The 14,020-nt window shown below is 36.5% G+C and overlaps 1 protein-coding gene across 5 annotated transcripts in view; it reads right to left on the bottom strand.

The window, feature by feature from the left end:
* Nucleotides 1-14,020, bottom strand: part of DMTF1 (cyclin D binding myb like transcription factor 1) — a 44,437-nt gene that overhangs the window by 3,799 nt on the left and 26,618 nt on the right. For 4 of the 5 annotated variants that reach the window (XM_059170992.1, XM_059170994.1, XM_059170993.1 and 1 more), the window contains 7 exons: nt 11,618-11,775; nt 10,426-10,458; nt 9,411-9,520; nt 7,269-7,497; nt 5,858-6,009; nt 4,395-4,604; nt 1,734-1,819 (listed from right to left, as the gene is read on the bottom strand). In XM_059170992.1, coding sequence (XP_059026975.1) covers nt 1,734-1,819; nt 4,395-4,604; nt 5,858-6,009; nt 7,269-7,497; nt 9,411-9,520; nt 10,426-10,458; nt 11,618-11,775 — 978 coding nt within the window. The remainder of the gene's footprint in view (nt 1-1,733; nt 1,820-4,394; nt 4,605-5,857; nt 6,010-7,268; nt 7,498-9,410; nt 9,521-10,425; nt 10,459-11,617; nt 11,776-14,020) is intronic. The other variant, XM_059170996.1, reaches the window with a different exon arrangement.

Here is a 14,020-nt window from a genome sequence, read left to right as displayed (position 1 = left end):
ACATTTATCTTATTATGTTTCACAGAACTGTAACAGAACTATTCAATGCCAATAAGCCCTTCATCGCCATAAGCTTCTACATTTGATAATTTGAGTTCAGTTTATCCTACTATCCCAAAGGGAAGGTATTTGCACTTAAAGGGTGATGTTGAAATCCTAGAGCCTGTGGTCCTGTGTACTGATGTTACAACAGCTCTCCTGGGACCAGCTCAATGAACCTTATTGCTAAAGCAGGCATAAATAACTATCTCAGGGAAGCGGTTGTGGGCATTACAAATTATTAGTAAATGGCGCCTGGCACACAATAAGATTCAGTTTCTTTCCTCCCTCTCCATAAAAGTAAAAGCTGATCATTTACAACACAACCTTCAGTAAATTAGATGTGGTCAGACAGTAAATACTTTATATATATGCATCTTAATTTACTTAAGTTCCTCTAATGTTCATGATTTTTTTTTTTTGAAGCTGAGGTACTATCATCCTTTATTAATAAATTAGGATGGAAATCTTTAAATATTTGTGACCCAAGTAAGTAAAAACCTGAACACATACTCTAAATATATGTATTATATTATTTGGCCAGGGGGAAGAGGGGAGGTGACAAAATAAAGTTATCAATCTGTGACAAAGACTATTATACATCCCTAATGTGGAGACTACAGGATTAGGAAGCGGAAGCTTTGGTTAAGTAAACTGCTAGCAGAAATTCCAAAGTTGTTCTAAAAGAGAACCTTCAGCCACACTGGCTATCCTCATGAGATGTAACTTGTGCAGAGGATAAACTTTTGTACTAACAGCCCCCTGTTTTTCACAGCAAATAAACCTTGACATAATTTAAATAAAACCTACTTTATATTTTTTTCCTGAAAAATAAGCTAATTCTGGGTATTACCATTTGAGGACTTAAAAAGTTATTCTATGAGAAACCCCCTTTCTTCAAATTAGCAATCTTGGCCCTTTGCTCCCTCAAACCTCTTAGCATAGGCAACCATTCCTCTTTTTGTCTCTATGGATTTGTCTATTTTAGACACTTCAAATAAATGGGAATCAAACACTATGTGGTATTTTGTAGCTAGTTTCACTTAGCATAACATTTTTAAGGTTCACCCTTGGAGCATGTATTAGTACTTTCTTTTTTACTGCTGATTTAATTGTATGGTGACAGCACATTTTATATACCCATTTGTCAGTGGATGGCCATTTGGGTTTCCACTTTTTGATTATTAGGAAGAGGAACATTCATGTACACGTTTATGCAGACATGTTTTCTTTTCATTTACGTAAACCTTGGATTAGAATTGGTGGCACAGATATTAACTATACTTTTTTACCTTTCTAGGAACTTCAAGATTCTTTTGTAAAGTAGCTACACTATTTAGGACTGGGACTTTTAAATTCTGTATCCCCAAGGGCTGCCAGTACAGTAAACTTTTTGGTTATATATAGTATTTGTTTATCAATACAAAGGCATACATGCACCCTCCTCATTAAGCCCTGTCACTTTTCATATGTAAAAAGAGCACATTATTGGTTTAAACCTATACAGAGGAAGAAAAAAGGGAAAGTCCTGATGTATGTCCTCATTTAATCATCTGGCCGCAGAAACATGGGCATAGTTGCACTGAATGCCAATCATGTTTTTAGTTCATTTGTTCATATGATAACAGTGCTAAAACCAGTGGTTTTTCTTATGCATAAAATGACCACTTTCTCTTTTGTGAAGTGTTACTCACTGGAAGAATCTCAAATGCCTGTAGTGTTCCACTGTTTAGTGTTATTGTTTCCGAGTCAACAGTAGCAGCAGGGGACTCTGTTGAAGCTGTGGTAGGAACAAAGACAACAGTAAATAAAACACATAATCTCATAGTGAATAATTTGCCTAGAAACCATTTAAATTTCTTATGAGAAGCAATCTTATCTGGGATGGCACCCATTAGGGGCTGGCTCAAAGCCAAATCCAGCCACTACCAGTTTTTGTGAAAAGTATTACAGGAACATGGCCATACCTGTTTATGTTCCACAGCTGCTTTTGCACTGTAAAGGCAGAATTGACTAGCTGTTCAGAGACAGTACCTGCTAACCCTTGACAGCGATCACAAAATATTTCTAGTATTAGAAGTGAGAGTAATACACTAAGGCTAATTTACAAGTCAACAGGAACTTGGTAAAAAAATAAAATTCCCTGGACATTCTGATAAGCAGTATAGGTTCCTGGAACAGGAGTCCCCAAACACCAGGCTTCAGTTTAGCAGCATTACTCTTGGGCCATGTAAACCCGAGCCAACGGCGTGCTTTGAACCTACTAGTGTTAGTGTTCAGAGACTTTATCTGTCCTGCCTACCTCATGTAGTCGTTAGGAGGAACCACAAACATGAAATATTTCCAGGGCCCCCCGGGTGGCTCAGCTGGTTAAGTGTCTGCTCAGCAGGGAGTCTGCCCTTTGCAATCCACCCCCTCCCACCCCTGGTTTGTGCGCGTCCACTCTCTCAAATAAAATCTTAAAACAAACAAACAAACAAACAAACCCCAAAACAAAGGTAGTCCTATTTCAGAAGGACACATTTGGAAGACTGAACAGCGTTGGTCACACCCGATCAAGGTTATAAGGAATTAAGAGTAACTGGATGAAATGGGATCTCAACTGCACCTCTAGATAAATCCATGTGAAAAATGACTTGGAATCATCTTGCAATGTGTAGTGTTTATTCTTAAAATACTTCTCAGTGGGAAAGGATATGAGACACCTTTCAAAAAAGTGCACTTGATTCATGTTACTATTTCTCTAGTTGATGGAATCTTAAGATCAAACCTAGAATAATTTAAAGGGATTCCAGATAAATAATTTTCGTCATGGGTAAGCAAACTGAGCAGGGACAAATTGTGGCCAAAGACTAAGAATGGTTTTTACATTTTTAATTATTTTGGTTTTTACATTTTTTAAGGATTGTTTAAAACCCAGAAAATCCCACAAAGACCTATGTGGGCGGCAAAGTTTAACATGTTTATATTTACTATTCTGGCTCTAAAGTTTGTGAGTCCCTGACTCCTAACAAAGGAAGGAACAATCATATGAGATTTAACCCTAAATGCAAAGAATAACTGATACGGTATAAAACTCTTACTAACATTTCTTGCTGGAAGAAATAAAATTATTCTGCATATTTTTAAAAAACCATCCTGTGAATATTAAGGTACCAGTGTCTGCATTCCCAGTAAGTACAGTCACTCCAACAGCCAAGGGAAGTTCTAACAATCTCTGTGCACAATCTATAACCAACAGTAGCTCGCATATTTATATCGGACCAGTTTTTGCAATTCTTCAGGTTATAAAGTTAAGTAAGCAGAGGGCTAAAAAAAGTTCTTCATGCTTTATTACACTGGTAGAAAGCTAAAGCAAATAACCAAACTTGAATTAGAATTTTAAGACAGGCATGATCATTTTAAAGGTCTGCAAGGTAACCTTGATAGTCACTGGATATATGGGTGTATGTAGTGTCACCATGACCAAGAGGCAGCCCACTGATTCTCAAAATGGTGTCATAGGGTACCTTTGGAAATCCTTGGGTTTTTTATTTGCCATAATGATTAGGAAGCACTACTGGCATTTTGTGGGTGAGTCAAGGGACACTGAGCATCCTGCAGTGTGTAGGACAGCACTGCCAACAATCAGTTATATACTCAAAATGCTAATAATCCCCTGGTTGAGAATAACATACAGCAGTTGGTATACTTTTGGCAATGTCCCTTCCATAGGCAGAGCATTTAGGTAGACAAAAGAAACGAGAAAAAAGTGAAGAATCATCTGGTTCTGAGGATTTTATTCGCACTTCTTTTCTGTTACTCTGTCATGGAAAAAAAGGCAGAACTATCAAATCCTTTCCCCGTAACAACTATTCGGTTCTCATAATCTCATTAAACTGAAAAAATATCAGAGGCTTAAAAAAAAAAAAAAAAAAAAAAAAAGGATAAAATAGTTCCCAAAGGAAAACTGGCTCTTCTTGAAGAAAATCTCAATCTCCTCAAATTCATTTCTTCTACACATGACTTCAAATCCACCCCCAATCTGTGTGTCTCTGGTTAATTATTACAAATGATGTGCCACCTTAGGAACTCTATTTCCTTGTCCAACTGATTTTAGGTAGTAGTCTATTAATCATTAATTCTTTGTGAACTCTAAAAGTAAGAGGATTTAAAATGGTTTATTATGGTTGGGAAGTTCTGTCACACACTCATCTTTTGTGCAAATATTAATTAAGCTAATGAACATAAAATGCCTTAGACTGCCTCTGTCAAACTGCACAAATTTCTGTCAACATTCTGGAAGAATGAAAGGTATTAGAGCCATTACCAAATCATAGAGGTCCAAGAGCAAGGAGTCTCCAATAGACACTTACAGACATGAGTGATTTGGACTGGAATCTGCAAGGCTGTCATGGGGCTTGGAGAGATGGCTGTATTGTCTTCCAAGCGGGCGACTCTGATCTGAACATGCTGTACACTGGAATTGGAATTACTGTTTGGAACTCCAGATCCTGATTTATTCTCCAAAAGCGTTGGGTTGTTTTTTTGATTCTCATGTAACTGTTTAAGACCCTTTATTAAGACTGAAGGGAGATGGGTAGACAAAAAGAACATTGATTCTCCGACAGACCACCATCTAAGCAGCAGGGGAGGTGGGGGTAAGGAGGGGAAGTATTTGGAATAAATAACTGCACACTGCATGTGAGATCTCAGCAAAATAACAATAAAAATATTTTAAAGCTATAACCTGTCTGGAAATTTCTGGAAACATTATCCATCACAAGAAATTTAAAAAATTCCTAACACAATGTTATTCTTGCCACCTAAGATACATTAAAAAAAAAAAAAAAAAAAAAAGGCGCCATTGTGAGGAACATGAAAATAAGACCTTTGTTATGTCTTAGGGCTCCAGGATAAAATTCTTATTATTTTGGGAGAATACTGTTAATGCAAAGTAGCTTACTTCCTTAGTCAGCTGGCTGTGAGTTGAACTCACAACTCGAGAGTAGCAGGCTCATCTTTTCCAAACAGTAATATGTAACCACCTTGAATTCTTGTGCAGGAAAGTCAAATCTAGACTTGCCCCCCTCCTATCAGTCCTCTCAGGTGGTAACTGCAATATGGGTGGGTTTATGTCACATTAGTATTCATTCACTTTTCTGGTTTTAATGTTAGATTTATTTATAATGGACTTAATTTTTAAAAAATCTTATTTTCATAGAGCCACAGTTCTTCAGTATTTAATTTTCCTTTGGAGAAATGGAAGTTGGAGCACTATATCAAGGGGCATGAATTTGACTGCCTTTAATTAAATGAACTGTACATCCGAGTTTCATACCAGAGTGCAAAGCAGGCAATGAAGGGACAAACATGCTTGTGCCTCACTTTTAAGCAAACCCAACTTAGGATGTCTAGATTTACATCATTAATGAATTATGAATTTACAGTCTTTATACTAAAAAACCACCGAAGAAAATCTCTGAATGACAAACCCAATTATGTGAAGTTCTTCAACACTTAAAAGTTGATTTAAACCTAAGTTTTCAGAAATACATTTTTGTACACAATATGTAAAATCATTTTCTGCACAGTTGTATGAGAACAAGAATGTATGTAAATATGTCTATTTTCATCTTAGGTGCTTTGAGAATTACACATCACATCAACTCTTCTCAAGGGAAGGAAAGACAGTTAGCCAAAGAAATAGAGCTGTTTCAGTGAAGATCTACTAAAATTCATATCTCTTTAGCTGAGGCAAAGAACGTCTGACCTCTAAGTCCTGAGGAGTAAATATGGTAAGACAAGGGAAGGACTTAAGAAGCAAAAAATACATTACCAGGGAATGAAACATCCTTATGATTTGCAATCTGCCTTTTGATGGTCCACCATTTACTTCGAAGCCATTGTGGTGAACGGACACTGCTCCATCCCTCCGCTAACAGATCCCAGTTGATGTCATTTTCATCAGCTACATCAAGCTCTGCTATCCTACAGGTTACAAAATAAACATCTGTTAGATGTTAATTTATTTCTCTGGAAGAACCCTTCCCTGACTACACATGATGGCACTGGCAATAAAGGGGACAGCAGCTTATGTCATGGAGATGCTACTGTTAACTGAATGGGAAAGGACTGCAAGGGTGCAGAACTGCCCCCACAGCTAGGAGCTATGACCTAGCACTATCAAGAGCCTTTTGTTAATGGTACAAGGAATGGGCCAGACTATAAATGGTCAGAAGCCAATGAAACACTGTAAAGGCAAGGGAGTAGCTAAAGGTTAGAACAGGGTAAGAACAGTGTTAGTGGAAAAGTGTTTTGTAATGTGTTACAGTGTGCCATAGCAAGTTATTTCCTAGATCTGATCTTTTCCCTATCTGTAATAAAAACATTTAGAAATGAGCTATTTGCAGATGACTAGTTGAAACAAGTATATTAAAAACAAAACCCAAAATAAAATGATAAAAACAAAAACAATACTCCAGCAGCAACCAAAACAAAAACCACTAATTTAATAGTTCCACAAGATTTGGGGTACGAGTGATCTATATTTGTTCTCCAGCTTCAACTGTCATGATGATGTTGATTTTCAGGAGGGAGGAGCTTTTATTACTTTGATGTCTCAAACATGTCCTTGCTGGTATTTCTGCCTCGAGTCACTGAATGGTTGTACTAACTAACTTAAAAGAAAAAAAAAGTAAAAAAAAAAGTCAAAAAAAAAAAAAAAAAAAAGCTCAGGATTATTACCTTAAAGCTATTTTTGGATACGTATGACATGGAAGCGCCTGACTGGGTCCAGTGTGAAGGTGTGGGGTAACTGTAACCTGGGCCCCCTGCTTGGCAATCTTAGCACAGTCACCCAAGATTGAAGGGCATGGAGACTGAATCGCCCTCTTCCCCTGCACACGGTGCCCCTCTGCTAGCACTGAGGCACATTGGTGGACAGTGGCAGGCTGCAATGCCACTGTCTGTGCCATACCTGTTCTGTGGGGAGAGAGAGGACTTCAGTCTCCACGCCTTCAATCTGGTACTTTGCACGAGCACTAAATCCACTAAAAAGGAACAAACACAAAACAAAACAAAAGAGCTCAATATGAAATGCATAGGGTCTGAAGGATCCTCCGTGGACCCATTCTCTATGGAAAGGATGCTTTTCAGACATTAGGCATCTCTAAGGAAACCAAAAGAGGAAACATCAATCAAGCCACCTACTGCTATTAAGCAGCTTTTAAAGGACTTAGGACACAAACCTGAGGATGAGATTGATTTCATCTTCCTTGGTCCATTCAGTTCCTCCACTCTGTTTCCAGTTCAGGTAGTTGAGCCATTTAGAACGACACTGCTTTTCTGAGCGGGTACCCACTCGCTCTGCCACAGCTGCCCATGACACGCCCTGTGTCACTATGTCACCTGGCTCAGTGCTTGTCAATTCATGAACCACCTCTGCAAGTCTCTTTTCCTCTTCTTCTGTCCACTTCCCTGAAAGAAGGAGATCATCAGACTATTACTGCTATCTTCTATTTTGCAAATCAGATGCAGCCCTGATGGGAAGTACGCAAGAACGCCGCCAGTAAGTTATTTCTGAATGACTCTGGGGAAGGACACTGCACGTATCTACTAAGACAACTACGTTTCACTAGGCCAGGAAGGTTCTTGATACAAAAGCAAATACAGAATCCTGATGAAAAACTGACTGACTCCTTAAGGAAAGAAAAACTACCCAGTACATACCTAGAAAGAATTATACACTGTCAGATGCACTAAACCTAAGTGGGAAGAGCTTCATGGTGGCAAGATGGACACAAAACCTCACAAAATTTTTCCTTAGTCTTGTCTAGAATTCCCTGCTCTGCAGAAGTGATGTGGCTAAGAGATCCCTCACCAGAGGAATGAATGATGAGACAAGTGGAGCAACTCCTATGGGCTCCTACCCACTTTAGTAAAATGGAAACTAGGTTTATACCATCTCCTTTCCCTACCAGCCCAACTCTAAGAAACTATGACAGCACAGAAGTCGGAGACTGGTATTCACACATGATTTTACTCCAGGTTTTCCCAAAGCCATAAACCAGTAATGATACCAAATGATCCGCTTGGTCTTTTCTTAAGGAACTTGAGCATAAAAACAGTTTTGTGTGTGTTTTTTTTTTTTAAAACTCCTTTCACTTCTGTTTCCATTTTGTTACTAGTAGCTAAAAAGGTTAGAAAATTTCAAAAGAGCTGTGTGCTTGCATCAGGGAGTCATTCATTCAACAAATACTTATTGGACCTTCTATTATGCGCTAAGCACAGTTCTGGATACCATATATTCAAGACAAAGTCCTGCTTCTACTTTAGCATGGCAGCAAACGGTACTCACAGTGCCTTACCTAAAAACTCTGGGCCAAATTCTATTATCTAGAGCTCCTATTCCTGTTTCATTCATTAAGCTGTCATTAACACAGAATGACAGAGTTGGAGGGGTTTATGTTCTCTCTGTCTTGCAGGTCACAGGGCTGGTGGAGTCAATGATTAAGCAGGAGATATTCCCCGATTCCACTCTGGCAGGGTAGGGAGGTGAAAACGGAAAACATACAACCAGGAAGGTTAAGCTTAACTTGAGAACCACTTTTCTTACTAAAAGACTGAGCACAGACTGTGGCTCCTTCAGAAAATTTTAATGCTAAAATGGAACTATCTTACTTTCCTTCTCATATATGAGAACTACAGATCACCTATTCTAACCTCTTCATTTTCGAGGAAACTCAAGCTCAGAAAGTTATGTGAGAGCTGGTGCCAGAGCCTCAATACTGTTATTGGTCACAGAGGTTAGGATTAACAGTATCATCAGTGCATCTGTATATACTAAGAGTTAAATAGGCATTTGTTGTCTGTACCAGAGACTGAAACACTAATGACAAGTTTTTTTCTATAGAAAAATATACTTACTTGCTTGAAATAAGCAAAACAGAGCCATAGCACTGAAAGGTAACTTAAGCTGGGAACTGCCGGAACTAAAGGTTTTTCTAGTAACATGAAGTTGATAAGGTGTTGTTTACAGAAGCTCAACAGTTAGATGGGTTTAAATTAAAACTTCCTGTTATGTAAGCCTTAATAATAAAAACTTTCCCAACTGGAGCAGTTTTGCATTGCTACAAAATGGAAACATGCTACATCTAAAACCTCTGAAACGGAGGCAATGTGTCCCTGTGAACAATGTCACCTCGCACAAAGGCAGAAAAATGAAGGCTTACTCGGGCCTACAAGGCACGAAGAAAAAGGAAGACTAGAAAATACAATGTGAACTCAAGCGAATGACAAATTGCTTTCCGGAAGAGAAGAGAAAGCAGTATGAGAAGGGGCGGGAAGCTCTGATGGAGACAAGAGTGGCCCCGCGGCAGCGCTCATAGTACCTGTGTTGCAAGTATCCTTCATCAGTCGGCACCGATCTTTGACGGAAGACGCGCTTCTTCCTAGCGCCGCCCCTATTGTTGCCCAGTCATTGCCATGCTTTATCCGGAGCCTAAAACAAGAGTCTGCCAATCAGCATTGGGTTCAACTGTTTTCTCCCTTTTAATTTCATCATTTATTCTTCATTCTTCTTCTTCCCATTTGACTGGTTTGGAAGTTGTGGGCAGCAATACTTTGAGAGCCAAAGTTTGAAAGTGTGGCCTTTTTTTGGGGTCCACAGTTGTCTGTGGGTGAAAAAAAAACAGGCAGCAATTGCCTTTTTCCTGGGTCAGAGAAGAAATAAGTAACTTGGATATGTGTTCAAAAAAGACCAAATTTCCCCTCAGGTTACTGACACAATCTCCCAGGCAATCCCCAGATTGTTCCCTTTGAGCACGCCTAACAAGCTCTTCTCAGACATCTGAAAAAGTTTCCCAAGCTGCTATCACCATAAAGAGGATCAACCTTCAATTTTTTCCATGGTCCATACAATCCATCAACCCATACTTTAGGGCCCTACTCAACAAAGCAGAATTATTTTTCCTGCAAAATTGCCTTCATAAAGTAAGAGTCCGCCCAGACATTAAGTGCAACATTTGCTAAGTCACCATTCTAAACTAAGCATGTAGCACAGCCCTGGTTTTGATCCTGGTTTCTAAGCCCAGTATTTAGTCTTCAGGCCACCAAGAATGGCCATCTAATCTCTTCTGTAACCCTTACTAGTGGTCTGAGGACACACTTAATTCAGCAACTCACTAAGGAAAAGACGAAATTTATGGGCGTGGCTACTCTGTGGATGTATGGACCTGAACATTTCTTTTTATGGTCAATCATGCTTAATAGCAGGATTAAATTACACCAGTCTACTAAAAATCTCTTGACAGTTTCAAAGTAAAAGTTTAGAAAAAACAAAGGTATTAAAAAAGTTAAAACCCAACTATCAAAATTCAGGGAAAGAAAAAAATTTTTTTAACTTACTCCTTGAGCTTTTCAATTTCTTCAGGTGTATATCTAGAAATTTAAAGAAATTTTTAAAAAGATCGATTAAAACAAAGAATGTTAAAAAAAAAAAAAACTTAATAAAAATCAGAATTTTACTTAGGGACCCAAATGTTAAGTCACTTAGCACACTGATAATATTTTTAAAGTAACCAACTTCAAAGTAAATTACTAAAAATTAAAACTGATGCTTCTATCTTCTTTTTTATAAAAAAATACTTTTAGCTATAATAAAAGTGAGCAATGTACATCTTTCTCTAGGAAAATTCAACACTTAAAATGTATTTGCTCCTATTCCACTTTAAGTCTTCCTTTATTTGAAAACTGGTTTCAGGCCCTCTAATATTGTAGTTATTCTGAAAGACTTATGTATGACACTGTAAACCAGAGCCAAAATGCAAATCTATAGTAAACTGTTACAAGGCACCAAAAAATTTAAAAAACTTCTCTTCATTTCCCCTACCCAAGCATCGACACCTCCCAGACTCTTGCTCCAATGTAAAGGCTCTTTTTCTTTAGAGGGTAAGTACTCAATACAGCCAATGCAATGTTCTTTTTAAAAGCAGTACCTAATAAGCCATATTATGACTACCTAAAATTCCCAAAGGGAAATTAAAAAAGTCAGTAACACCAAAGAATCATTGCACTGAAAAAAAAAAAAAAAAAAAAAAAAAAAAAAGATGCCTTCCCCTAAATGTTACCTATAACAGAAATCCAGGCATTGTATTTAGAAATTTATTTATTTTCCATTCTGGTTTTATTTAAAAAGATAAAAAAAGGGTCACTAACCTAGGAAATGCTATACTATAAAAAAATAGGAATGATGTTACCAATGAATTTAGAGGGGTTTTTTCCTCACACCTCCTAAATCTTTACCCACTATAATATTTTTTATTATAATGTGACTTTATTATATAGCAGACTTTGAATGAAGATAGCTAAGTCTAAACTCTGACATATAAGGTGATTGAGATTCTAAGTTCTAAGAGGCCTTATTATAATGAGATTTCCATAGTTACAACATGGACCTGGGGGAAAAAAATATTAACACAGCAAACAGTAATTCATAGCTGTTCCCAATTAAAATTCTGCTCATATTTTTTAAAAAAGATAGCTCTTTAAATATTTCTCCTAATTACATGAAAACATGCAGCATTACAAGTTTTCATACTTTCCCACATGGTTTCTGTCATCATACATGCGAAGCACTCTTCTATAAACTGCAAACAAAGGCCGGTTCAGACCCCATGCTATAGTCCTGTAGAAATCTTTTCTTTCGTCTTTTGACATCTCAAAGATGATTTCTGTAGCATCTTTTATTCCGCGTGCCTAAATGGGTTACATTTCTTTGATTTAGGGATTTCTGATAAAATGCATATAGATATACTATGCTTTTTAAAAGTTGATTTTTTATTTTCAAGATCATCAATGGCATTTAGAAAAATAATGTATTGCTAATTCATTAATAAGTCAATATAAACTTTAAAATGTTTCAAGAGATAATAAAGTGATACTTAAATGCTCCAAAAATAAACTACTAAATTCATAGTCATGTTGTGTCAACACCTTTTAAAATTATAAAAAAATTAATATCTAAAGAAAGAAGAAAATCACAAGAATAAAATTAACAGAATTAGGAATCAAATAAGTAACAGAAATTATAAACAATGCTAAAAAATGGTACTTTGAAAAGACTCTTAAAGACTAATAAAATATGAAAAGATAAACTATGGCAAAACTAAAAGACAAAACACTGGAAATGAAAAAATGGGGCCTAAGTAGAGATGCTACAGAGATTAGACAGTTGAACATTATGAAAATTCTATGGCCATAAATTTGAAAACTTACATAAAATGAATAAACTCCTAGAAAAAGTCAACTTACCAAAACAGACTCAGGAAGAGATAGAAAATCTAATAAGCACAGACCACCAAGAAAATTTAATAGTTATTAATAATTTTTCACAATGCAAATACCAGGCCCACATGACTTCATAGGTAAATCCTACCAAACAATCAAGAGAAACATCATTCTGATTTTAAACTATTCTAGGGTATAAAAAAACAGGGGGAACACTTCCTCATTCGTTTTATTAGGCTACTATAAACTCAACAGCAAAACCAGACAAGGACAGTTTCAGAAAAGAATTTTTAGGTAAGTTCGTTCTCTAACACAGATCCCTCAGTCCCTAAAATATTGAGCACCAGCAATGTATAAGAAGGTCAGTAATCAATACAGATGGATACAGATGGTAAGCTTATTCCAGGAATTTTGTGTTAATTAAAAAAAATATTATTATAGCATTAATTATTAAATTTACGGAAAAAGTGTAAATAGCTATAGATGTGGAAAGAACATTTGTAACATAGAACATTCATAATTACACTCCTAGTGAATTTGGATTTGCTGATAACCTAATAAAAGAAAATATATAAAAAGCACAGGTCGAAAAAGAGAAATCATTTACAGGTGTTATATATGTAGAAACTTAAATGAGTAGCAAATTCTCATTACAAAATCAATATACAAAGTTATTTGCATTTCTATACAAAGATCAAAAAACGTTTAAAAGTTCTCATTTACAGTATCACCAAAATTAAAAGCAACAGGACTAAATCTTAGACAAGTTATACAAGTCCTTTATGGAGGAAAACAAAGTACCAAAGGCATTAAACAGGAAGCCACTACAACAGACAGTATACAGTGTTCTCTACAGGAAAATGGAATACTGTGAAGATGTTAATTACCCTCAAATTGATGCACAGATTCAGTGCAGTCCAATAAAAATTCCAACAGTTTTCCATTCTCTGCAACTCGATTCTAAGCAAAGGGTCAAAAAGGGGCAAGACATTCATAAAGAGACTTGCCCTATCAGATGCTGTGATTTCTCTAGGTAGTGTCATCTATACTAGTACCAAGTATCAACAAACAGAATCTGGTAACAAATTAGAAACCTACAAAGATTTGTGGAAGCTTGATTTGGAACAAAATGGACACTGTAGATTGGAAGTAGACGGACATTCCATAGCAATGCTGGGACAACTGCCTTCCATATAAAACCAAAAATAAAATCAAAACAAACCAACAAAAAAAACCCAATAGTGAAACCCTATCTCAGAGCTTTAGGAAAAAAAAAAAAATCAACATGAAAGACAAAACTATAGAACTTTTATGTGACAATATATAGGGCAATATCTTTATGCCCTTGAAGCAGAGAAGGATTTCCAAATAACCATGTAAAATATAAAAGTAAAAAATGATTTTGATATTGAAATTAAGATTCTTTTTCATCAAATGACCCCCACAGAAAAGGAAAAGATAGGCTACTGAATTGAGACAAGATACCTGTCAGACAAATAAACAAAAAGCCAGCATACATTAAGAATGTCTAGAGAATGAAAAAGATAACCCTGCAAAAAACTGATCAAATAACGAACAAGAATTTCAAAGAGGAAACCTAGAAAGTGGCCAGTAAGCATATAAAAGTATGTTATCAGAGGAATACAAATTAAAATCCATAATAAAGTAGCATTCACACCCATCAAATTTGTTTAAATTCATAGCAAAAAAACGA

Source organism: Mustela lutreola, chromosome 4 (assembly GCF_030435805.1).
Source record: "Mustela lutreola isolate mMusLut2 chromosome 4, mMusLut2.pri, whole genome shotgun sequence".
Taxonomy (NCBI): domain Eukaryota; kingdom Metazoa; phylum Chordata; class Mammalia; order Carnivora; family Mustelidae; genus Mustela; species Mustela lutreola.
The sequence above is the reverse complement of the archived record's forward strand: the minus strand, read 5'-3'. Positions and strand labels throughout refer to the sequence as shown.